We start from the raw sequence: 25641 nt of genomic DNA, 5'->3' as shown, positions 1-25641 counted from the left end.
CCGCCGCCCGGCCGGAAAAGCTGCCCGCGCGCCGGTCGGTTCCTGCCGCTGGCCGGGACTCGACGGCGCCGGGCGCGGTTGCTATGGCGTCGGTTGCCGCGGCGACGACCTGGCGGCTGGTGCTGCTGCTGCTGAGCATCGCGGGGCTCGGGGCCGCGGACGGCCGGCGGCCCCCCAACATCCTGCTCCTGCTTATGGACGACGTGAGTGCACCCACCGATCAGGCTCCGGGGGAGGACCCGGAGTGGGAGGGGCCGTGGGGGAGTGGGGGGAGGGCCGTGGTGGCGAGAGACCGTGCGAGTGTCGTGGGGGAGGTGATGGGGGGGCCATGAGGGAGAGAAGGGCCGTGGGGGAAAGGCCCGTGGGCTGGGGAGGGCCATAGGTGGGATAGGCCGAGGGGGAGTGTGTGTGTGGGGGGGGGAGGACCGTGGGGGGAGGGCCATAGGTGGGGGAGGCCGAGGGGGAGTGTGGGGGGGGGGGAGGAGGACCGTGGGGGGAGGGCCATAGGTGGGGGAGGCCGAGGGGGAGTGTGGAGGGAAGGGCCGTCGGGGGTAAGACTGTGGCTAGGCCGAGGGAGAGTGGGGGGGGAGGGCCGTGGGGGAGGTGGGAGGGGTCTGGGGAGAGGTCGTAGAGGTGGGAAGGGCCAAGGGCCCTTGAGGGGAGGACCGTAGGTGGGGCAGACAATGGGTGGGGAAGGTGGGCGGGGGGCTGTGGGGGAGGAGGTAGCTGCCCCAGGGCAGGAGGTGGGGCTATAGGTGAGGCTGTAGGTGGGGGAGGCCCTGTGGCACCCACCGGGGTGGGATTAGAACCTGGTCCTGTCATCGGTAGTCTTACTGCAGTAAAGCCGAATTGAAGTGGCCAAGTCCAGGCCGGCCAGGGGACGACTTCTTCTCCGCCCTCCCGCTCTGGAAGGACAGAAGGGCAGCCCAGACCGGCTCTCAGCACCCCCCTCACATCCTGCTGCCATCTCCCCCTCCCCCAGCGCCTAGGGTGTCGGGGGCAGGGAAGGGGTGTAGAGCTGACCCGGGCCCCTGTCCTGAGAGTCACTTTCTCTGTGTTTGGCCTGCCGGGTGTGCCCTGCCTGGGGCCGCTCCCGGCTTGCAGACACTTGTGGCCGCAGGTCAGGCGTTTGTGGGTTTGAGAGCTTGAGAGCGGAGGATGTTAGGTGCTGGGTGTGTGTGCGGCCCCAGGGGCGTGGTCACACGGGCCACTCTGGGGGGCCGGCCCTGCAGGGGTTCGCAGGATTTTTGGCAGCAGGCTGAGCTGTCGGTGCGTCCCCTTGTGACTTTGTCACCTTGCTCTATCTGCAGAAGCTGGGAGTGGAGACTCTGAACTTAGAGTGGGTTGTCAGGGAAAAGCGGGAGCACAGAGGGCAGGCCCAGGGTGCTCGACAGCGCTCAGGCCCCGTCCCTCTTGTGACTTGCGCTCCTCAAACCCTCGGAAGGACTCCGCTTCGGTGTGAGTCGGCCGGCAGCTGTGGCCCTTGGAGAGCTTCAGGACGGCCGCGGAGAGGCCGAGGCCAGGCTGGTGTGGGGAGCGTTCAGCCTGGCCCTGACCTCCAGGGAAGGCCAGGGGGTGGAGTTTGAGTTCCATCCCTGACGACAGTGACTTAATCGGTCACGGCCTGTAGCGAACCCTCCGCGAAAACCCCGAGCAGTGGCAGCTGAGGGGTTCCAGGCCGGTACCTCCATGGAGGTGCCGGGAGCGTGGCCTGACCAGGGGGCAAGCAGGCTTCTGCCCACCCAGGCTCCCCTTGGGCTGTTCCGTCCATCCCATCTGGTGTTCCCGGGTCACACCCTTTAGGACAAACTGGTCTCGGGAAATACGACGCGTTCCTGGGCTCTGTGAGACGTGGCAGCCAGTCCTTGGGTTCCGTCAGAAGTACAGAGGCCTGGAACACGCAGCTGGTGTCTGCGGTGGGGCCAGCCTGTGGCACTGAGCCCCTGACCCGTGGGGTCTGATGCCAGCTCCTGGGAGATGGGGCAGGACTGGGTGGTTGGCACCCAGGAACTGAAGAAGCAGTTGGTGTGGAGAACTCCCAGAGTTAGTGTCAGAAGTGTTTCGAGTAGGGGCGCCCGGGGCGCTCAGTCGGTTGAGTGTCCAGCTGGTGGTTTCGGCTCAGGTCATGATCTCACAGTTCGTGAGTTGGAGCCCCGCGTCGGGCTCTGTGCTGACAGTGCAGAGCCTGCTTGGGATTCTCTCTCTCTGCCCCTCCCGTGTGCGTGTGTGCACCCTCTCTCTCACTCTCGCTCTCTCTCTCTCTCTCTCTCTCAAAGTAAATAAAATTGAAAAATAAAGTTGTTCGAGTAAAAATTGGAGTTTCCCCAAAAGGCAGACAGAGACCCTCACGGGACCTTTGGACCAGGGCCATGGGCCTCACGCAGCTGCCGGGAAACATTCAGGTTTGAGAGATTTAGCTCAAGAAAATGAGCGTAAAGTCTCTTAAAACTTTTCCCTATTAAAATCGTGATTTCTTTTTATTAAAAAAAAAATAAAATAAAATAAGAGTTCTTCAGCAGTCCTGAAGAAAGATCCCAGACGCTTCTGTGGTTCTGCCCTCCGGGGACACTGAACGTGCCGGTCTTTAGTGTGTGAACTTGCTCAGGGGACGGCTGCTCCCGAAGCAGGTTGTGGCCTCTCGGGAGACCCCGTCCCGATGGCTGTGACGGGAACTCCGCTTCCTGGGGAACAACAAGTCTTGCACACGTGCCCTCTGTGTCTGCCTGCGTGTGCCAGCCGCTCAGAGCCGGGCCCCCCGGAGGCTGGTGTGAGCAGGCCCCTTGGGCTGGCCACACTCTCCTGAAGGCTCACCCTTTCGGATTCCTGCCCTCCCCTTCTGTCCCCGGGCAGTACCCGCTCTCTTCGCCCGCGCCCGTAGCGTTTTATGTCGTAGTGTTTTGAAATGATCGTGTTTTGGGGACGCTGGGTCGAAATCCATTAACTTCTGTTTCGTTCTGCCTTTTCGAGGGGCTGCTGGAGGGCCCAGACATGCACGGGTGACTGTGTTTTGTCGAAAGCGTGGCTTCAGGCCCAAGAGGTCCCAAGTGGTGGTGCGTGACCGGCACCGCGGTGCTTTGGCTTGAGGGGACTACGTGGGGAGCCCCCCACCCCCCGGACACCCGCCGTGGGGCAACAGGAAACCGTCACAGCCGGCCGGGAGGGTCAGGGCTGGGCCTCTCTCGTGCAGGTTCCTCCTTGTGGCCTTGGGGTTGCTTGGCAGCCAGAAGTCCTCCAGACTTCTGGGCGGCCAACATTGGTTACTTGGGACCTGCTGATGATAATGACACGACACGCACTCGGAGTGACTCAGGCGAGGATAGCAGTTCTGGCTCTCCCAACCGGATAGGCCCAGCCGCTGTGGCTTCAGGCCAGCAGGATCCAGAAGCACGCCCCCACCCCGCCCCCAGCCGTGTCTCCAGGCCCGGTTGCAGGGTGCGCTGCCTTGATGGCTCAGGTGGCTTGCCTGGGTCAGCCTCGCTGGGGAGGCCCAGTGCAGGGAGCGGGATGGGGGCAGGCGTGACGGGGCCTCCTCGGCTCTCCCGGGTGGCACCCGGCAAGGGCCAGGACCACGGACGGACGTCTGTGTCGGTGTCCCTCAGCGTGTGCCTGCAAGCGGGCAGGTCCCGGGCAGGCAGGCGCGCGCCCCAGGAGTTTAGAAGATGTTGGGAACGACCGCAGGGTCGGAGAGATCGAGCCCGGCGTCGGGCTCCATGCTAACATCGTGGAGCCTGCTTGGGAGCCTCTCTCTCCCCGTTGCTGTTCCTCCCCCAGTAGTGCCCATGTTTATGTGCACGCACTTTCTCCTTCTGTCTAAGTAAGTAAATAAATAAAAAGAGTTATCTTTTCTGTCCGAGTCCTGGAGGCCAGAGGGAAATTGGGGTGGCAGCAGGACTGGCTCCCCCGAGCCTCGGGAGGAGCCTCTCCTGCCTGTCCTCCGGCTCCGGTGGCCCCTGGCCTTCCCGGCTTGTGCCCTCGGCCCTCAGCCTCTCTCCTCTCACGGTTTCCCCGTGTCCGCATCTCCTGCCTGGACAGGAGTCGTTGAGTTTGGGGCCCGTCTCCCCCCAGCGATTCCACATCTTAGCGGACGACACCCGCGTTTCCAAATAGGAGGCGTGCACGGGGTCCGAGTGGACCTGACGTTCGAGCCGGGACCGCGTGGATGGGCCGCGTTCTGTACGTGCACTTGGCACGTGACAGGCTCTGGGGCCGTCGTGAATCGCGCCGCCGTGGACGTTCGCGTCATTCGTGTGGTTGCGTGTGGCGCCAGCTGGCCGTTCCCCGGGTAGACCCGGGCGTGGGGCCACGCCGTGGCGAGCTTGGTGGGGAGCCTGGCCGCTTCTTCCTCGGCCTGGCTTTGCGCAGCAGGCTCGGGGGCTCTCGCTTCTCGTTGCGCCTACATGTGTGTTTTGAGCCGCCGGCCCCGCGAGCGGGAGGCCGCCGGGCGCTGGGGTGTGGTCGGTGAGCTCTGCGGCTGTGGGGCGCGGCGACGGCAGCTCCGGCTTTCCCGTCGCGACTCCCCCGAGAAGGAAGGAGGTGGTTCCACCTCTCCGTGCCCTCTCCTGCAGATGGGGTGGGGCGACCTGGGCGTGAACGGAGAACCTTCCAGAGAGACCCCAAATTTGGACCGGATGGCCGCAGAGGGGACGCTCTTCCCAAACTTCTACTCAGCCAACCCGCTGTGCTCGCCGTGTAAGTCGGGGCTGGGCCGCTGGCACGAGGCGGGGGCGGGCACCCGGGCGGCCCTGGCTCCGCTGCTCCCGCCTTTCTTCCGAGCGGAGCGCCACAAGGGCTGGCAGGCGGGTGCGGCCTTTCCCCCTGGGGCCCGGGCCCCGTGCCGTCACGGGGTTGGGAGGTAGAAGCCGCCCGTGGCCTCCTGGGACGGCCGCTCGGGCTGCAGAGACGGCCTAACGTGCGGCCCCGGGAGGAGCAGGAGGGCCGGAGGGGCCGGCCGTGGGGCTCGCGTGGGACTCGGGCTCGCCACGGTTTCTGTTCTCCCCGCGCAGCCAGGGCGGCTCTGCTCACCGGACGCCTGCCCATCCGCAGCGGCTTCTACACCACCAACGGGCGGGCCAGAAACGGTACGCTACCCACCGACGGCGTCTGCGGGCGCGGGGGGCCCGGGGAGGAGGGCCGGGGCTGGTCACCGTGGTCACATGTGACCTTGCGTCTGCGGAGTGGTGCCCGTCACCTGGGCTGGGAGGTGCCGTTCGGGTTGTAGCACGTCGTTTGAAACAGACCGTTGTGGTGCTTCCGCTCAGGATAGTGCGTTTTGGGGGCGCCTGGGGGACTCAGGCGGTTGAGCGTCCGACTTCGGCTAAGGTCACGGTCTCACAGTCCGTGAGTTCGAGCCCCACGTCGCGCTCTGTGCCGACAGGTCGGAGCCCGGAGCCTGCTTGGGATTGTGTGTCTCCCCCTCTCTGCCCCTGCACCGCTCGCACGTGCACGCTCTCCTTTTCTCTCTCTCTCAAAAATAAACAGTAGCAAGAGAAATTTAAGACTGCATTGTTTTTGAGTTTACCTATTCATTCTGAGAGAGAGGGGGCGCACGCACGTGCAAGCGGGGGAGGGGCAGAGAGGGAGACTCCCAAGCCGGCTCCGTGCTGTCAGCGCAGAGCCCAGCACAGGGCTTGAACCCCCAAACTGTGAGATCGTGACCTGAGCCGAAACCAAAAGTCGACACTTAGCCGACTTGAGCCCCCCAGGCGCCCCCAAAACCGTGCGTTTGAAGAGGAAGGTGGGGGGTAGTGGGCGGTCTTCTCAGGGACTCGGTGGAGGGCCCGCCCGGTCTCTTTCCGGCTGCAGCTGTGACGAGGACGGCCGGGCCCAGCACCCCTCCCTGCTCCTCGTACCCGGGCGACTTGGACGGTCGTGCTGCGGGGATCTCGGGGGGCCCTGGGGAAACGGGCATAGAGAGCCCGGGGAGCACACGCCGTATTGCCCTGCAGCCTACACGCCCCAGGAGATCGTGGGCGGCATCCCGGACGACGAGCTCCTCCTGCCCGAGCTGCTGAAGGGGGCCGGCTACGTCAGCAAGATTGTGGGCAAGTGGTGAGTGCTGACCCTGCTCTGGAGCGTGCCCCACGCCTGGGATGCTGGCGAGACGCTTCCGGGAGGCGGGTCCTCGGGTGGGAGCGGGAGTCCGCTGTCCCGCTCCCACGTCACCTTCCCGGCCGCACACCCTGCCCCCTGCTCGTCTCCCCGGGGTGCCTGTCAGTGCGGCTCGTCCGGCACGGGTGACACCGTGTCGGCAAGCACAGGTGCTCTGTGTGTGGGTGGTGTGACGAGGCAGCGGGAGGTGACGGGCAGCCCCTCGGTGTGGGACCCCGGAGGCTCGCGTTGCTGTGCGTGTTCGTGCCAGAAGCAGGTTAAACGGCTTCTTACTGCCCGGGGTCCCTGGGTGCGCAGCCCCGGAGGGTAGGTGTGGAGGCCAGGTGTTCTCTCCTTCCTTTCCCGAGTTCCGGGGCTCTTGGGAAAGAGCAAGCCCGCTTCCTACCGGGAGCCTCTCCGGTTTTCCAGTCCTCGTGGCCCCCCCGCTGCACCGGGGCCCCTCTGGCACTTGCTGGCACTGCTCTGCCCGGGACGGGCGCCTCGTCTGTGCCCCTTGGGGGGGGGGGTGCCGGGTGCAAAACACGGTGGTCACGTCGACGGGGGGTCCACGGAACCCGGAAGAGTAAGGGTCGGAAACGCAGGAGCTCCAGAAGCTGCCTAAGGAACGCGTTCTCGCTCCCGAGTCCAACCGGGAGCAGAGCTCCCAGCAGGTGGCGGTGGCGGGGCAGAACCGGTGGGGCCCCGTCGCCCGCACGGCCCCTGGTGGTGCCGGGGAGACTGGCAGAGGGCGGGAGCGAGGCCTGCGGGACCGAGTCTGGGCGGCGCCCAGCCCGGCAGCTCTACCCCGCGTCCCGCAGGCCTCCCGGGCGGGGGCCCGTCACAGGGCCACACTGGGTATTGGCGGCCGTGGCCGGACTTCCCTGACCTTCCTCCCGGCGCCCCTCGTCCAAATTCCTCGGCTTGACCAAGTGCCGGGGTGGGTGCGGCCAGGACTCGAGCGAGAGGCTGCTTGGGCCGCCCTGGGCCCAGGGGGCCGCGAGCGCTGCCACCACAGGCTGAGCGTGGTCGCCGGACGGCTCCCCGTGGGCAGGACCTCGGGCGGGTGTTGCCGTCAGGCAGAGGCCGCGCGAGCCGGCGCAGGCGGGCAGGCAGGGGTGCCGCGGGCGGCCGCTGTGGCCTGCTCCCCGCTGGGGCTGGAGGGCGCTGTTAAGTAACGGGGCGCTGTAGCGGTGCGCCCCGGGAGGACGGGAGGCGCCGGGAGGGAGCGCGGAGCCGGCGCTTAGGTTTCTGCCAACAGAGAGGTCCCGGCAGAGAGGCGTGAGGTCGGCGCCCGCTGTGTGGCGTTCCGGAGGCAGAGTGTTCTAGAGCTAGCCGTGGGAGCCGGGCCCCGAGACCCACGTTTCCTGGCATCTTCTTAGACTCCGTTGCCGGGCACCTCGGCTCTGGCCCTGTGTGGCTGCCCTCCCCCAGCGCACCGCACCCTCCTCGAGCGGGTGACCGAGCCGTGTAGCGAGCTCACGGTGCCCTGGGATCCGCACGAGCCACCGCGGCCCTTCGGGGCAGGGGGAGGGCTCCCCGGGGGCAGCAGAGGAAGGACCCTCTGTTGCAGGGACGCTGTGCGCGAGCTCGCGTGGTCACGAGAGCATATGTGACCCCCTTCCCCGGTGGGGTCGCCTTGCTCCCCAAGAGCACGTGGCCAGGGTGCACCACACGCGTCTAGCCATGCTCAGGCACTGCCGGCCCCTCCGGTGGGCACCTCCCGTTGGCAGGAGAGCCTGACATTCGGTGCCCCAAGAGGGAGGGTTGTCAGGGATGAGCGTGTGGGGCGGGGTCGCCTCCTCCTGATGCCTACAGTCCAGAGCCTGGTCCGGGGAGAAACTCGGCCGTTGTCCCCCTGTGGGCACACCCACCCGCATTTGGGGCCAGGGCGCTGGCTCAGTGAGCAGCCCCGGCGGGTCCTGGCCCTGCCCCAGTGTGTGATGAGGTCAGGTCCCGGCAGTCAGTTCACCCAGGGCCTGCCGGGCCCGGTAACCGGGAGAAGAGGCTCTCGATCGATGACCGTATCCCGAGAGGTTGGTAATTACTGGGACACTGCCTTCCTCACACGCTCGGGGAGGCTGAACCTACAGACCTGTCCCGACAAGTAGGAAAAGGCTGGAAGAAGCTGGAGTGTGGAGGCGGGGCTGCGGTTGGAGTTCTGGGTGGTTCCGGGTGGGCGTGAGGTGTCCCACCCTGCGTCTTCCCAGAGCCCTTCCTGGCATCCTGGAGCCATGCGCGGGCACGCTGCTGTGCCTGGCACCGTCTGTGGCCAGCGCCTTCTGCCGTTGCCTGTTGTGGGGGGTGGGCCTGGCGCCCTCCTGGAGGAAGAGGTCCTGGTGTGTCTGGGGCTTAGCGCAGAGCCCCCGTGGCCTCCCAGTGGGCACGGGAGCCGCACCTGTTTCCCGAAACGTTCCGTGAAGGCAAGGAGTTGTCGTCTGTGGTCAGAACTCTGGGGCACCGCTGCGCAGGGGTCCCTGAAGCGTCCTGGGTTCCTGTTTCTAGGCATCTGGGCCACAGGCCTCAGTTCCACCCCCTGAAGCACGGATTCGACGAATGGTTTGGATCCCCCAACTGTCACTTTGGACCTTATGACAACAGGGCCAGGCCCAACATCCCTGTGTACAGGGACTGGGAGATGGTCGGCAGGTAACGGGTCCCTCCCCCCCGACCCCGAGGACGGTGGCGCCCGGCCCCTGCCCGCCCCCCATGCTGCCGTGGGGGCAGGACGGAGGTTCTGGGACCACCCGCTTGCCAGCGTGCCCGGGCTCTGCTCTGTCACCTGGCGGTTCTGCCCGGGGCTGAGGGACTCGGGGCCTGGGGTTGCTGCCTGAGCCACACCTGCAGGGGCTTAACCCGGAACAGGTTAGAACCGTGACGGCGACCAGAGCGCCTCCCCCCGAGCAGGTGCGTTCGCCCCGCAGCCGCATCGGTGTCCGAGGCTTGGTTCGAGCCCGTCGGGCGCGCTGTCTGCCTGCCCCGGATTGGCCCGCGGCCGCGTGCCGGGGCACCATGGGGCTCGGCCCTTCCCTGAGAGCCTGCCGGGGGCGCTCTGCTCCAGGAACCCCTGGTCTGGCCTGTCAGGCCCTGGTCTGTCTTGGGTTTCACGTGGCTTCATTTTCCTTCCTTTTTCATTCTGTCGTGTTTTGGGTGGAAATTCTCGTTGCGTATCGTGGGCCAGAAAGCTAGGTCACGTCCTTGCCCCTTTAGTGGCCGTGTATCGAGACAGTCGCGTGGCTCAGAGCGCACAGCTCGGCGGTTTCCGGCACGTCCTTGGTGCCGTGCAGACACGGCCCCCGTGAGCTGCCAGCGGCCCCGGGTGACCATTGACCCTCCTCTGCTGTCCTCTCCCCCTCCGACTTTCTCTCAGATGGGGGCCGCCGGGAGCCTCGTCCTTGAGCCGCCGTGGCCTCAGGAGCAGTGCCAGAATCCGCTCTCGTTTGACGCATCTTTGTTTTGAATGAGGCCCGTGACCGCCTGTGCGGTCGTGGAGGAGGAGGCTTCCCTGGGCTGAAGTCTGGTTCTCGTCTGGGTCTGTGTCCTTGTCAGATACTATGAGGAGTTTCCAATTGACGTGAAGACCGGAGAAGCCAACCTCACCCAGCTGTACTTGCAGGTAATAGGAGCCCGGGCTGGGCAGGCTCCGGGGTGGGGGGCGGGCCGGCCTCCAGGGCACAGGAAGGTGGTGTGTTTTCCTCAGGAAGCCCTGGATTTCGTTAAGAGGCAGCAGGCAGCTCAGCGCCCCTTCTTTCTCTACTGGGCCATCGACGCCACTCACGCGCCTGTGTATGCTTCTAGGCCTTTCTTGGGCACCAGCCAGCGAGGGCGGTGAGTCCTTGGTCATAGAGACACAGACCCCCCCCCCGCTGGAGGGTTCGTCTGTGCTTGATTACCTCCAGGGACGGGGCACTCGGTACCGTTGCGTCTTTAATTAGCGTTCACAGAGACTGAAGCTCTGTGCTTCTTTGACGCCGTCCCTCGGCCCGGGTTTCGTGGAAGGAGGGTTGCAGTGGTCTGGTTGGCTCTGTCCTGGGGTGCCTCTGAGATCTGGAGTTCTCTTCCCCCTCTTCTCTGAATTCAGCGAGTCTGTTGTGTTGTCCGTCCCGGAAGTCAGGGCCTCGCTGCTTGCTGATGCCCTCTTTCCCCGTAGGTACGGGGATGCTGTCCGGGAGATCGACGACAGTGTCGGGAAAATCCTGGGGCTTCTCCAGAACCTGAGGATCGCGGAAAACACGTTTGTCTTCTTCACATCTGACAACGGTGCCGCCCTCGTTTCTGCTCCTAAACAAGGTCAGTGTTCTCACACCGTCTCCCGCACGGCATGTCTGAGACTCTGTCAGGGACCCCTCCTGGGGGCCCTCGTCCAGTGGGAACCGACGGGACAAGGCCCGAGAGCCACACTTGGCCTGGGCCTAGTCACACAGGAGACCGGCAGGGGCCACCCGCCACGTCTCACGGCGCCCCCTCCACCCCTGAAAGGCTGGGGCATCTCCAGGCCTCAGGGGAGGTGGTGTCTAGGAGGGCAGGGGTGAGCCCCCTGCCCCGGAGTGCTGGCTTGGCTCAGTGAGGGGGCCTCCTTGGGGCTGTGGCCCCTGGGGCTGCTCAGCGAGCTCTCGGGCTGCTCCGTCTCGTAGAGCAAGGATGTTCCACCCTGGTGTCCTGTAAGGGTCTCCGCCCCCCCCCCCATCGTGCCACGTCTCTTCGTCCCATTTTCCTTTAAAACACCGGAGCCTCAGTAGGGCCCTGAGTCACTCAGGGGGCTCTGGAAGGAAGGCTGCAGGGATCGGGAAGCCCTCCGGGGACAAGCCTGGGTGGGGAGGTGCTGAGGGACCCTGTAGCTGGTGTCCATGGGGCAGACAGGTGCAGGCTGAGAAGGAATCGTGTTTCGGTGACGGCAGTGGTTGAGGGTCCGGCCTGGCTGGTCTGGGGCCCCAGGCGGGCCACGTGGTGCCATCCATGGCCCCTGGAGGGGCTCCATCCTTGGGCAGGCTCCCCTCGTACAGCTGATGGTCCCAGAGGTGGGGGCAGGGTGCCAGCCCCCACCCGGCTCGGCATCCCGGAGAGCCTCCCTGCCGGCCGCCCTCGCTGTGACCAGCAGCCTCCCGGGCCCGTCTTTGTGCCCGAATTACAGAATGGTTCACGTGCGTATTTATACGAGCGCAAATCTTTGTACTCCTCGCACAGCTCAAGGAGCAGGACTGGGTGAGCCGTGGACCCTCGTGGGCACTCTGAGCCCCCGTGACCCCCGTGAGCCCCCCAGACACAGCACATCCCGTCTTCCTCGCCGTCCCGGGATCCACACGCCTGTGCGCGCAGTGCCTGCATTCCCTCCACAGCTGCTCTCCCCAGACCTGCCTGCACCAACGGGGTGGGGTTCGGGTCTGGCGTAGGAGCAAGCCCCAGGGGTTACTGCCCCGTTTTACTTTCCCCCATCTCAGGGGGGACCAGGGTTGAGGGAGCCCCGGGCAGCTCGTGCTGGCAGCCGCGGTCCTCCACGTGTCCTGCTGGGGACCTTCCTTTGTGCTCTGGGGCTGGCCGGCCGCTGACGCTTCCCGCAGGTGCAGTTCAGGGGCCACCTGCTCAGAGGGGGACTTCTCAGATGAACCCCCCACGGGACTCGGGGTCGTGCGTCTTAACTAGACCCCAGCCCCACACACAGGGGTGCTAAGAAGCCCCACGCCTGGCAGGTGACCGTAAACCCCAGTAACCTGCTCTCGGGGAACACGTTTCGTGGCCCTTGGTCACAACACTGCTCACGTTCCGAATCTGAGCGGTCGCTCAGCACCGGGGACACGATGTTCCGCTTTGAGGCGTTCTGACCTCGAACTTGAGCTGTGAAGTCTGCGCCGGTCCCGTGTGGAGGTGCCTGCGTGTTTCGGCAGCATCGCCCCGAGGGGCCGGGAGGATGGGGGGAGGGGGTGGGCCGTGGCAGGGAGACGCCGCCTGAAGGCGAGCGCCCAGCAGGCCGTGTGCCACCCTGGGGACCCGGGGAGGCGTCTGATGGGCGACCCCCTGTCTCCCCAGGTGGTAGCAACGGCCCTTTCCTGTGCGGGAAGCAGACCACGTTTGAAGGTGGGGTGAGGGAGCCTGCGATCGCGTGGTGGCCCGGGCGGATCCCTGCTGGCCAGGTGAGTCAGAGCGGCCACCCCCCAGGCCTCCGCGGCGGCGAGACTCCCGGCGCCTCCCAAGGCTGAGGTGGCTGGAGGAGGGCGAGCGGGGCGGGCGGCGGCGGCTGCCGTCGGCAAACGTGGCCGGCCTGAGTGACACCGAGCGAAGCAGACTTTATCAGAGCCTTAGCGTGCTAACGGGTGTCGCGCATACCTGGAGGGCTCAGGGCACGCCGAGTTTCTAAGACCCACACCTGGCCGCGGAAGCTTCTCCCCAGAGCGCGTCTCCCGGGCCACTGGTTCCGCGGGCCCTCCGAGAGACGGCAGCCGCTGGGCGGTGTGTGCGGCGTGCAAGGGCAGACCGCAGCCTGGTGGCCTGGCCCCTCGTGGCCGGGCCGGTGTGCGTCCTGCCGTCCCCGCTGGCAGCCTCTTCTCCTCGGAGCACCCGCTCCGTTCCTCCTTCAGCTGAGAACCACGCGCAGCGCCCTCTGTCCCCGGGCGTTTCAGTTCAGACTCCTGGTCCCGGGGGCGTCCAGGCTGACCTGTACACGCACGTCGCCGTGTCTTACCTGGCCTTCCTCCTCTTTTGACGAGCCCCAGCGCTGGTTTCGGGTCCGCCCTCACAGCAATACCACGAGGCCTCCCGTGACACCTGTGGCTTCTGTCACACTTGCCAGGCTTAGTGGCCTACACGACAGCCTCGTCCCTCGGGCGGGGGGTCGGGAGACCAGCACGGGCCTCGCGGGCCGGCATCGGTGTCACGGGCCCCGTTTCCTTCTGGAGGCTCCCGGGAGGACCCGTTTCCTCAACTTTCCCGGCTTCTAGAGGCATCCACGGCCCCTCCCTCCGTCGCCCAAGCCAGCAATGGCCCGGCGAGTGTCCCCTCGTCACGTTGACTCTGGCCCTCCCGCCCCCGTCCACCGTTAGGACCCTGTGGTGACACTGGCCTTCCCTGGGGGTCCAAGGTCAGCCCCTGTTTTCAGGTCGGCTGCTTGGCAGCCTTGGTTCCCCTCTGCCCCGTAAGGAAGCGTGTTCACGGGATCTGGGGATTGGGGTGTGGACGTGGTGGGGGGTGAGTGGTGTCCTGCCTGTTCACATCACCACCACTGCCACCGTCATCACCATCGCCGTCATCGTTACTGTCACCGTCCTCCTCCTCATCACCACCCCTTCCGTGCCACACGTTAGCACACTGTGGCCGAGAAGAGGAAGTCACTTGTCAGGATCTCCCAGCTAGGAGGTGGCAGAACTGGGAGCAGACCCCTGGTGTGGGGCACGAAGCCCACCCTCCGTGGCTCCCCACAGCCACTCCTCCTCGGGACAGTGTCCACGGGGATCCCTGTCCCAAGGGGAGGCTCCAGCCTTTGGGATCACCCTCCACCCCTCGCGTGCCTGGCTTCTCACCCGTCTGGGCCCTGCTCCCCGGAGGAGAGTGTACCTAACAGAGCCGTGTGGCCCTCCCTGCACTGGCCCGTGGCACGTGTTGGAATTGAAGCGGACAGCTTGCGGTGACGCCCTGTCGTTTGTGCCCGCGGTTGCAGCTACTCGGCCCCCCTTTCGCATCGGGTAGCACGACTTGACGAGTTACAGCCTTTTTTTCCGGAGTGAAGTCTCGGGAGTGCTGGGAGAAGCGTCCGTGACTTCCAGCCACGTGCCCGCAACAGACCTTCTGCGTTTTCTCAAAGACGTCCTGTGCACGTTGAGAGTTTCTGTTTTTCAAAAGAGCTTCTCTGTGTGCTCCCGGCTGTCCCGTGCTCCTAAGGACGTCAGACACCCCGTCTTTCCCATCGTGCCACCCGCACGGCACCCTCTTCCCCGTTTTCCGCAGACGGTTAAGATACCTGGGTTTCTTTCTTTTCCTTTGTTGTGTCCTAAAAGAAGCGGCCAAGGAGAGAAGCCACGGGAACGAGATAAGGCCGGCGGCCCTCTCCTCCCTTCTGCAGGGAGGCTCACAGGCCTCGCACCAAACCTTCACAGCTCGCACCCAACGCTGACCGTCCTGCTCCCCCCGCACTGGGCAGCGGCACCAGGGACGCGAGCAGCCGCGGGCTGTGTGCTCAGTTTCCACACGGAGTTGCTCGTGGCAATGTCACGTGATAGCCCTGAGGTGACAGTCCCCCGGGGCGCGGGAGGCGGTGGCTAAAGTCCCGCCAACAGCGTGTGCACGGGGGATGCCTGCCTCGCCAGACCTGCCAGCAGACCCCCCGGGTCTCCCCACGGACCCAGCCGTCACCCCCAGATTGGGCTTGAGGAGAGGGGGGCCACCGATGGGAAAGCCCCGGGAGACTCCAGAAGAGGCAGAGCCACGTCCGTGGAGACCAGCAGGCGCCCCGATTCTGAGGACGCACCTCTCCTCGGGCCCGTCCTGCTGCTTGTGTGGAGTTAGACCGTTCGTTCAGGGCCAGCGTAGTCTCTGCAAGAAAGGTTGCCGTCCCGTCCGCTCGCCCTCCCGTCAGCCCTGGCCAGGCGCCCTCCTCCCTGCTGCTCTGGGCCTCGGGGGTCTCTTTTCCACTTGTGCTCAGACCTGATCTGGGAAGTTCCCAGTGGTTCAGTGTTGAGATAACGGTGACGGCCTCGAGAGGGCAGACGGCGCCCTGCTGGACCTGCTGGCCTCTCCCCAGACCGTCTTTTCGCTTCTGTCTGGTTCTCGTTCGTAGCCGCTGCAGCTGTGAGGGCTCGGGATGGGCCTGGAACAGGGCCTCGGCCCGCTCCAGGGTCACGTGGGCCAGCTTGAGCCCCCGTTGGGGCCTAATCTCCCAAAGCCACTCTCCCAACGAGAGGGCCCCTCCCTCCTTTGCAGGGTCCCGAGGGGCGAGAGTGTGGCAGCCACGCGTGAACCCGCCCGACCCCCAAGGACGTGAGGGGTTCCGGGAGGGGCTGAAAAGGCGGGACCCGCGGCGAGGTGCTGGGCCGGGGCGTGTGGCCGTGCGAGTGCGCACCAAGCGTGGAAGGCCGCTGTCTGCGTGCGTGCTCCGTAGGGTTGTGACCGCGTGCCCCTTGCTGCCCCTGGCGCCGTCTGGTCGGGGCAGGGCATCCTGAGCACGCCTGTGCCACGTCCCTTTCAGGTGAGCCACCAGCTGGGCAGCCTCATGGACCTCTTCACCACCGGCCTGTCCCTCGCAGGCCTGGCACCGCCCAGCGACAGGGCGATCGACGGCCTGGACCTCCTCCCTGCCGTGCTACGGGGCCGGCTGACAGACAGGTGGGTTCCAGCCGGGCGCTGCCCCCCAGCTCCAGGTTCCGCACAAAGCAGGACTCCGTGCCTCGCTGGCTCTCGGCAGAGGGAGGATGTGAGGGCACCGGTGGGACTTGCTGTCTGGTGGACGGGACGCGTCCTGGCGCGGGAGCCCCGGTCCTCCTGAGACCGTTCCTAGCACCCAGGGTGCCGGGGCGTTTTCCACGTCGGCTCTCGGGGCGGAGGGCCCTCGTTCCTGCCTGTGATGGCTGGCACTTGTGCCTCAGGCCGTGGGAGGGAGGAGAGACTGTTCTCCCCAAGTCTCCGGGCACCCGGACCCCTGGAACCCGGTCCCGTCCTGCGCCCCACGTCTGTCGGGTCCTTCGTGTCCAGGCTCAGCTTCTCTGCAACTCGACACTGGCCCTAGAGCTCGCGTCTTTCTGGGGAGGGGCCGCCAGACGTCCTGGTCCCGGCAGGCTGTCTGCCCCAAGACGAGGGCCAGAGTCTCTCCCAGGGCCCGGAACCGAGGCGGCCGACCTTGGGGGCTCACCCCCAGCAGCCTTGTGGACCTGCTCCCCCGTGTGCCCGGTTTGAGCTCAGCACGGTGGTTTCTGTAAAATTTCGATATAACTGCACACCTCCAAGTTTCTCGTGTCACCCGACCTCCTGTCCCCACCCCACCCCCCTCGCCGAACAGGCCGATATTCTATTACCGTGGCGACACGCTGATGGCGGTCACCCTCGGCCAGTACAAGGCCCACTTCTGGACCTGGACCAATTCCTGGGAGGAGTTCAGACAGGTAAGGGGGTTTAGGGCGGCCGTGGGCTCCGCTTTCCACACCACCTTGTCCTGGGAGGACACCTCGGGACCAAGCGGGCCGGCTGCTGGCCAGCCCCAGAGGCCTCGCCGTGGGCCCGCCGTTAGCAGGGCTGGCGGTGACATGGCGTGGCAATAAGGACAGCTCCTCGGGAGCCCGGACTCCCCTCCTTGGCCACCCTACCCTCTCTGAGGCCTCCCAGAGCCCGGGGGAAAGAGTCCTCAGAACGGGCTAAGTAAGCCTCGGGTCGGAGGGCTCGGACCCAGGTGAACCGCGTCGCCTTCCCCTGGCACCCCCGGCACTTCCCGTCTTGTCCCCTCCCCCCGCCTGTCCAGGTGCCCGGTGGCCCCCCTGAACGGGCCGCCGTAGCGTCTGTGTCCCCGCGTCTGCCCCGACGGCGTGCGGGCGGCTGCCTGGTCCTGCCCCTCCTGGGCCTCAGCCCCCACCTCTTCCAGGCACTTGGGGTGCTGCCCCCGCCCCTCGGAGCGTCTGGATCTCAGGCACAAGAACGGCTTTCCTTTTGGAAGGAAAAGGGCACGAGTTAGCGACACACCCGAATACGAGGGCGCTGTGTGCAAGTCGGGGCGCGGTTGCGGACGTAAGGGCTCTGGTGCCCGGCTGATGAGGCAGATGGCCGTGGCTGTGGGGCCACCACGCGCAGCCAGACAGCCAGAGCCCAGGACGGCGTGTGCCTCCTCCCGGGTGGCCCGGGGCCTGGCCAAAGTCCCCGACTGGCCTTCAGAAGCGAGGATCGGCACCAGGTGAGCTCAGCTGGACTGAGCGAGCCAGGGCTTCTCTTCTGGACTCTGACCCCGGGGGTGAGCCCAGAGGAGTGTCCTCGGGCCTCCAGACTCACTGTGGTAGCAGAACGCTGTTGGCACAGGGCATAACAGAGCCCCGTCCCTTGGCTCCTGGTTTTAGCACCAGCTCCCCCAGCACGGGATCTCAGCACTGAGCCATTCAGCTCTCCCTGCTTGTGGCCGCCTCTCACCTCCTCTCCATTCGTCCAGGGTCCCTGCCCCTACTCTCCCTGCCCCCAGCCGAGCACCTGACACCCTCCCCCGCCGTCAGGCAGGGCTGTGTGTGGTTCACCCCTTAGCTGCTCAGAGTCTCAAAGGCCACAGGAGCACCCGAAGACCCAGAGCCTGGCCACGCGGGGACCTTCGGGGTTAGCTGTGTGCTCTAGCTTCTCCCTGCCCCCACCCCCGTGGCACACGTTGGCTTCCCAGGGCTTTCTAGGGCCCTGTTGCCGGTTGCTGGAGAGTCCAGGCTGTCCGGGAAACTGCCCCTCGGGCCTCCCTGTGGCTCCCTCCCTGGCCCTGCAGGCTCGGGGCACCTCTCGGGGCAGGGTCCAGTCCACTCTGGCCCAAGTGAGACACATTCCAGCTCCCGCCCAGGCCCAAACCCAGAAGGGCCGGGAGCTTCTTTCAGAAAGGGTGTTGGAAAAGTCCAGAGGTCCTACAGGCAGAGCAGCCTGTGTGGCCTGTCCTGATTTGACCCCATTTACGGCGGGGTCAAAAGTGTCAGGAGAGGCCGCTTTGGCATAACCAGGTGGGGGCCCGCCCTGCTGCTGGTGAGTCACACGCCCCTCCCCCCCGTCCACAGTGCTCTGAGGGTTTTTGTGGAAGCTCCCCGGTTGGTTTGGTTTGCACGGCTTCATGTTCTTGGGAGACCAGGCACACAAAATTCTCTTCCCCCACCCCCCGTGCTACACAGGGTAGCGGCAGTGGGTTCACCCATCGGGGCTGCCCGCACGGCTGTTCTGATGGCCCTTGTCCCCGCAGGGGTCAGTGTGGCCCAGGGAGCGTGTGAGGGTGGAAAGGGCCCAAGAGGAAGGGGCCCCCTGCCGCCACCGGCTGCCCTCCCCGCTCCCCCCAGCACCAGGGGGACTTCAGCGGCCCGCGCGGTGGGACAGCTTTGTTCAGAGGCCACGTGCCCGCCCTGATGGGGCCGCACAGCCAGGCCTGGGCTCCCGGCCAGAGGGAGAGAGAGGCCTGGGGTAGCAGCCCAGCTGGGGCCTGTGGGTCTGTGGTCCCTGGGTTTGGGGGTCACGTGCATCCACCTTACTGGCTTCCCGGCTGTACGCCCGGTCCTGGGGCTCGTGGCAGGCTTCGGGGGAGAAGGGTGGAGGTCTAGAGGCTGGGCAGGGAGGGGGTCGGGGAGGAGAGGGAGAGGTGGGGAGCATCTTCCTAGTGCCAGAGCAGGTGCCACTGTCCCTACAAGTGTGTGACCTCCCCAGCATAGAGGTTGGCTGAGGCCCTGGGAGGAGCTGTGTGCAGGGAGGGCGCGTGTGTGCACGTGACCTTCTGCACTTGCGGACTGCATCGCACACGGCTAGCCGAAGTGCACGGTTCCAAAGGGCAGGCCTGTAGAGGAGTGCGCCCTGCTCCCCGCGCTGTGCGCTGCGCTGGGCTCTCAGGAGGGAAGGGGCCCCCGGCTGCAGTGCCCCAAGGGCAAGGCCTCCCTCACACAGCAACTGTCACGAGAGAGATCCTATACTAATTAACGGGATCTTAATTAAATAGCTTCTTTGATTTGCATCCAAAGGGTAAATGGTGTTCTGTCTGGACTCGGTGCTTCCCCGACAGCTGCCCTGCATTTTCGTGCTGAGGGTGGCGGGTTCTCCCGTGGTTAAATCCGTGTCTGTTCCCCGTCACTTGTCCCAGAATCCAGAAGGCCAAGGAGCCACCCGCTCTGGAACCCACTTGGGTATCCGTGGATCTGTAATCGGCTGCCCTCGGCAACTTAGATTGCCCTTACCTTGCCAGCCACTGACTCAGGAGTCAGCTCGGTGCAGATGAGTGGAGTTTCACGGGCTCCTGGCCTCTCTGCACCGACAGCTGCCCGTTCCGGACACGGGCTCCGAGTGCGTGCCCGTCCACCGCGCTGGCGCCTGCAGAAAGCCTTCCGGCGGCTCACGGTTGAGAAGCGAGCTCACGTGTCTGTCCCCCAGCCCCTGGTTGTGGGGTTAGCGTGCACAGGTCATGGCCACGTCACGGCCACCTCTCCAGACCCTGTAAAACCGGTCCCGTGTTGGCCGAAGACCCGTGTCCAGCTACCTGCAGGACCCTGAGGTCACCAGTGCGTCGGGACGGTACAGCCGACCTTTCCCGTCCCCAAGTCCAGGAGTCCCGAGAGGCAGCCCGTAAGCCTTGGGGACAGAGCTGCAGACTGGGCCGCAGCTTCTCGGGGGGGCCCCAGGGCCATCCCAGGCCGTGGACAGACTCCCATCACCCCGCGACATCCCCTCTCAGATGCACATCAGAAGCTGCCCCTGAGAAGGAGCCGTGGGGGCAGAGGTGGCCTAGGGAGGGTGTGGGGCCGGGCCCGTCTGGGGGGCCGTGGGCCACACGCCTGAGCTTTGACATACGCTGGCCGCTTTTTCTGGTGTGCTCGCACGTGTCCGCTGTGGTCTGTTTCAGTCCCTGCCTGTCACCTGGGCATCTGGGCCGCCACGGGCCTTACGAGCGTTTCCTCCTGGCTTCTCCTGACGCTGACGAGCCAAAGGAGTCTTCAGGGTGCTGAGTGCCGGGTGCTGTGTCTGCCAGGCAGACAGGGTGGGGGAGCTTTGCCCCGGGAATCCGTGCCAGTCAAGATAAGAGCCGGGCTGAAGTATTTTGTGTGTTTTTAAGAGATAACGCTTTATTTTTTTTTAAGATCTTGTTTTTTAACTAATCTCTAGACCCAACATGGGGCTCAGACTCACAACCCCAATTTCAAGAGTCTCATGTGCTACCAGTTGAGCCAGGCAGGAGCCCCTAAAGAGATTCACCTCCCGCCAAAAACGGGCCTGATTGCTCAGCGGCCCTGAGGCCCAGCGTCGGTGGTGGAAAGGTGCCCCTACAGGACGGCCACCCTCCCGCGTGCTCGTCCCCTCGGCACCCCCTCGTGGAGCGTCCCGGGGTGCGGCACGCGGGTCACGGCTGCTGCCGGAACGGGATGGACCGGCGGGCCTTGCCGAGCTCGCGGCCACTGCCTTCCGGGCCCCCAGGGCGCGTGCAGGCACAAAAAGCAGTCCCCACCCTCCCCGCCTCTCGTTTCAGGGCGTTGATTTCTGCCCCGGACAGAACGTGTCAGGAGTCACCACCCACACGCAGGAGGAGCACACGAAGCTGCCCCTGATTTTCCACCTGGGACGAGACCCGGGGGAGAGGTACCCCCTCAGGTGAGCCAGGGGCGGAGGCCTTCGGGCTGCCGGGGCCCCGGGCCGGCAGGTGTAGGCACTGACCAGCGGGCCGCGCGCTCTGAGCTCTGCTCTCCCCCCGTGCTCCCATCCCCCTGCTGTCTGGCTCCCGCCCCCACGGTCCGCGTGGCCCCGTCACGGGACCCCCAACCCGAGCTGCCTTTGGGATGGCAACAGTGGGGGGTCGGGGGCCCGGGCACGGGCAGCGCCGGCCCGGGAAGATCCACCCCGGGGCCCCTTCACCCTCCGGGCCAGGACCGCGCTCCTCCCAGTGAGACTCCAGGATGAGACGCTTCTTGGGACCTTGGTCCGGCTTAGAGATCTGGGATCACGGGAAGGAAACAGATAGGCCGTGGGTGAAACCACGTGCCCCACGTCTACCTGCGGCAGAACCTCCTGCGTGGTCTTATTGGCAAGAGGAACTCTATAGAGGTGATCGTGGTGAGGGTCAAAATGAGACCACCCTGGATTAGGATGGCCCTAAATCCAGGGAGAGTATCCCTGGGAGACAGAACAGGGGACACGGACACGGGAGAGGCCACGTGGAGATGAAAGCAGAGGTGAGGGGATATGGCCACAGCCAAGGGACACCCGGAGCCCCCGGGAGCTGGACGAGGCAGGAAGGGCCCTCCCCTGGAGCCTCCGAGGGGACACGTCCCGCCTGTATCTCAGCCTCCAGCCCCCAGAACTGGGAGGGAAGAGATTTCTGTCGTCAAGCCCCCTTCCGCGGCCACCGGCTACTGTAGCTCCAGGACACTCACTGGTGGGAGCTGGGAGCCCCTCACGGCTGTCACACGCCAGGGAGGTCGGGAGCCCAGGGCCGTGTGCAGGTGGGGTCGAGGATCAGGCTCAACCGGGGGGAGGCTCGGAGCAAGCAGTCTGAGCCCCGCTCCTGACCCCGGAAGTGACTTCAGAGCCAAGACGCAGCAGGACCACGGGAGCAGGTGGCCCAGCGTCCGGAAGAGCCGCCCCCCCCCCCCCACCTCTGCTCCGCCTGCAGCGGCCTTGACCGGCTCCCCGTCACCCGGAAGTTTCGTGCGTCAGTGTGCACCATCCCCTCAGGCCCTTGTGCCCGTGCTCCCGACAAGGAGACCCAGACCCAGGGTGGGACACAGTTCTGGGAAGAAGAGCCTGGAGCCACCGCCCGGCCCAGAAGGGCTCACGGGCAGACTGAGGGGCCTCCCGGGCTTCCCGCGTGCGCTGGCACCACGGTGCCGAGTAACCTGACCAGTGAGCCTGCCGAACGTGGTTTAAGCCGATCCTTCTCAGTGCGTTTGGCCAGAATCGCGGAGACCTGCTTTGAAAAGCTTGCGGGTCTGCCCCCAGTACACGGATCTGGGCCAAAGGGACCAGGAAGGTGGGGAAGGTGCCAGGAGCCTGCTAGATCTGGGTCTGCTCGGAGGTGCCCGTGACCCTGGCGGTGCCCTCGGTGGTGCCGGCCAAGGCTCGGGCCCGGCGGAGTGGGGCAGGAGTCCTGGCTGCTGTACTGTCACCTGGCTGTGCCTGCAGCCTCGTTTGTAGGGAAGGTTCCCCGAGGTGCACGCCTGCCGCGGGCCAGTGGCTCCAGCAGGGACGGCTCCTTCAGTCCCCAGGCCCGTTCCTGGCCTACTTGGGCGGCCTGCCCCGGCCTGCCCGGGCCTCCCTGCTTCTGTGACCTGGCGCTCTCACCTCCAGCTTTGCCAGCACAGAGTACCTGGATGCGCTTCGCGGGATCACCCCGGTCGTCCAGCAGCACCAGAAGGCCTTGGTCCCCGGACAGCCTCAGCTCAACGTGTGCAACCAGGCGGTCATGGTAAGGGGCTGGCAGGCCACGGGCTGCCGGTGCCGGGAGTGTCCCGAGGGCCCCGTGAGGTCTGCACCCCCCAGGGCATCGCCGTCCTCCCCCCCCACCCACGGAGCCATCTGGGGCCGCCGTGAGTTCCAGCAGCCAGGGCGACCCCTGGGCGGCGTGGCAGGACTCCGGCAGACCGCATGTCTCCAGAGGCTGCCGGAGCCCCCCTGTGGCTCCCGCTCGGGCCTCACAGGTGTGACTGTTGTGCACGACAGAGACGCCAGACCCGTGTGGGGCAGGGACATGCCGGGCTGATGACCTGGAGGTCCTGTCGGGGACAGACCTTGGCTCCCGTGGGACCCGCCTGCAAGTCCTGTCCCTGTGACGGGACGTGTCTGTGCGCGCCCTGCTCCACAGAGATGGGCGATTCAAGTGTCCCGGTGTCGGCAGCACCCCGAAACCCACAGAGCACCATCGGGATGGCTTAGCCTGGCTTCCCAGGCTGTCAGCTCCTCCTCCCAAACACCCCATTCCCCAGACCTACCACGTGATTTTGAGGAAGCTGTGGCCTGGAGCCCAGCAGGGTTGGGGGAGTCAAAGTGCAGGGTGGGGCCGACAGTGACAAAGCGTGCCGACCTTTCCTGGCGGCGAGAATGATCATAGTGCGGACAAGGCTGCCTCATCAGCCGGGGTCAGTGCAGGGGTGGTTTTGTCGCTGTTGTCCCCATCTGGGGCTGTGTGTCCTGAGGCTCCCCAAGGAAAGACACTCGGGGCAGGAGCCAGCAGGGCCGCCTCCTTCCCTCGAGGGCGCCAGGGGCTGTCCGGCTTCTGAAGTCATAGCAGTGGGGCAGGAATGTCCCCGTCTCAGGACCACCACGGAGCCTTGGGTCCCAGGAGCCTGAGAGCCCCCCTCATGCCCCGCCCACGGAGGAGCCACGGTGCCCACTCCAAGCCCCAGCTTTAATCTTTCTGTGTAAGCCAGCTGCCCCCACCCGCGACATGCTGTCCACTGGGGAATGCTGTGCAGACGCACACTGGGTCTTAGGGTGGCAGCGTCCTTTCCCACCGCCTGGGGGTGGAGGGACCTGGCTGGGGCACTGTCACAGCTGGCTGCCTCTGCACTGGGGGTGAGGGCGACCCTCTCAGCCCCACACATCTCACGAGTGAACCGAAGACAGACTGGAGCAGTGTGCAGTGGCCCCCAGACTCCCAAGGGAGCACTGCCCCTGGAACACTGCACGGATCTACACGCCTGTGCAAAGCCCTCGGCCCTCGCCACACCCTGGGCGGAGGGGAGGTCCTGCCTTCTGCCCTCAACCCCCAGCTCAGCCCTGCCTCCACTCTGTCAGGCCAGTGGGGACGAAGATTCGATGTGGTGTCCTCTGACAAGATCAGTCCTGTGCAGTCTATCACAGCCCTTGAGTAGAGCCTGCTGTCCTGGTACACATGAGACACCAAGGTGCCTTTAAGAATCGTGGGTGCTGGCTCCTCCTGGCACCCCAGACTGGCAGTCTGCACCCAGATTTTCCATTCTGCACACCCTGTCGCTTTGCTCGGCCTCAAAGGTTGAGAAGAGCTGCTTTCTCCAAAGCTTGCCCTGTCCTGGTGGCTGGCCGCACCCTGCATGGGCAACCAGGGGCCATGTGATGCCATCTGGGGCAGGAGGGGACTTCCCCGGGGTTCTCCCTGCCACCGAATCTCTGATTCAGTAACACCCTCTGGGGCCCCCTCTCAGAAGAGTGCCCCCAGCATGATTCTGAGTCTCCCTACCAAGGCACAGAAGCACCCCATGGGCAGTGGGAGGACACAGGAAAACAAGGGAGCCTCCCTCTCTGGCGGGTGTCTCTTGCTGGAGAACTATGGCCATAAAGAGGAAGTCTGGACGTGAATATGCATGGCCAAGTTGCCACATTGAATCGTTGTGCTGAGACAGGCCAGCTCTTCCCCACGTGACGGCTTTCTGTAGAGAACCTTAAGGCTGTAAGGAGTCTCCTCTGTTAGCCCTTCCTGAAATGTGGCGCTACGGCGGGGACAGGTGGCAACCTGGCCCGTGGCCGCCCATACCCTGGGCCCTGAGGCCAAGGAGGAGATGGGGCAGGGCAGGAGTCTGGACACTACCGAGCCTGGAAGTGTTAAGAATAACTCAATGTTCTCTCTCAATTCTCCTTGCCAGAATTGGGCGCCCCCAGGCTGTGAAAGGTTAGGGAAGTGCCTGACACCCCCGGAGTCCATCCCGGAGAAGTGCTTCTGGCCCCACTAGCACCTGCTCGTGTTCCAGCCAGGCCTGGGCTCTCCTACCGGCCCTGCAAATGCCCGCGGGGAGGAAGGCTCTGGCCTCAGGGCTCCTGAGCTGGAAGAGCCCCAACTGTTCTCTGCCCTGCCCGCGCCAGACAGACATTGCCTGCAGGTGACAGCAGGACCTGCACGTGCCCGCAGTCTCCCAGCCCTCCTCCTGGCCCACCCCAACTTGCCACGGCAGCCCACAGCCTCGGCCCAGCCCCAAAGCCGAATGCGCTCGCTCAGGGCCCTGCCTCCATCCCGGGATCCAAAAGGCGGAGCTGTCCCCTCCCATGTGTGCGTCCCACTGTCAAAGTTGGCCATGCCCATCCTGCTTGAGCCCTTGGCACCATCCTACTAGGAGGGAGTTGTGAATGTGGAAGGGGGTTTGGCAGCAGCCAGGGAAGGCCTCCCTGGTCCGGTGAGGACAGAGGGATGCTAGCACCTTCGTTTTAACACCTACCTTAGGGATGCTGTCCTGGTGCCCTGCATGGCGAGCGGGTGCCTCCCTTCCAGCCACCCGTTACCTGGTGTGGCACGGTGCGGAGAGACAGCGAGCGGGCGTGGACGCCAAGCTTGCCCGCCCGGAAGGCGTGTGGAGCCGCCTTCTAGTGGGGTTTCCACGTCTCTGCCGTTGTATGCCAGAGCTGTACCGTTCTAAGACTTGGGAAATGATGGTGAAAAGTTCTAGAATAAAGTTAACAGGCCTTTTTCCTTTTTTTTTTTTTTTTTTTTTTTTTTTTTTTGGTTTCTAAGGATTTGACCCTTTGCGGAAGTGGGCGGGGTGGGTTTCCCTCTGCCCCGCCCCGTCGCTGATGCCGGGGCTGGACTCTCGGTGGCCCCGGCACTCCCAACTCCCGCGCGCTCCCGGAGGGTCTGGCGGAGCCGGCCCGTCCCCTCCAGGACTCGGCACCCCCGCTGCCGTCCCCGTCCACCGGCCTACTCCTGCAGGGGACGCTCGGGCTGGGCCCCGCATGTTGGTGGCCGCGCGCGTCCGCCCCTCGCACCGCGCGGTAGGAGAGCGAGCGCGGCGGCGGCGACGAGCCGGACTGGGCGCGCCTGTTCAGGGACCTAGAGCAACAACGCGGCACCCAAGATTCGGTGGAATACGGTAGTCCCTGCGGGCGATGGCGGCCCCGCCCACTGGCGCCTAGCATAGGCGCCCCGCCCGCTCGCGCAGGCGCAGAGCCGCCGGCGCACCCCTGCCGCTCGCGGACACGCGCTCA

At 65.6% G+C, this 25641-nt stretch overlaps 1 protein-coding gene across 2 annotated transcripts; it reads left to right on the top strand.

Annotated features, from left to right (window-relative positions):
• The first annotated feature begins 2 nt into the window (after positions 1-2).
• GALNS (galactosamine (N-acetyl)-6-sulfatase) lies at positions 3-25132 on the top strand. 2 transcript variants are annotated; one of them, XM_042968112.1, is made up of 14 exons: positions 3-203; positions 4566-4689; positions 5004-5078; positions 5946-6048; positions 8590-8733; positions 9634-9700; positions 9785-9912; positions 10235-10374; positions 12109-12212; positions 15257-15393; positions 16064-16166; positions 20228-20349; positions 22042-22159; positions 24312-25132. In XM_042968112.1, exons 1-14 carry the CDS (start codon positions 84-86, stop codon positions 24396-24398), a joined length of 1572 nt encoding a protein of 523 aa, XP_042824046.1. In that variant the 5' UTR covers positions 3-83; the 3' UTR covers positions 24399-25132. The 2 variants fall into 2 exon arrangements, with proteins under 2 accessions (XP_042824046.1, XP_042824045.1); XM_042968111.1 differs by lacking the exon at positions 24312-25132 and adding an exon at positions 23488-24305.
• Positions 25133-25641: the final 509 nt, after the last annotated feature.

This window comes from Panthera tigris, chromosome E2 (assembly GCF_018350195.1).
Source record: "Panthera tigris isolate Pti1 chromosome E2, P.tigris_Pti1_mat1.1, whole genome shotgun sequence".
Taxonomy (NCBI): domain Eukaryota; kingdom Metazoa; phylum Chordata; class Mammalia; order Carnivora; family Felidae; genus Panthera; species Panthera tigris.
Note: the sequence above shows the minus strand (reverse complement) of the source record. Positions and strands in the feature narration are given on the sequence as shown.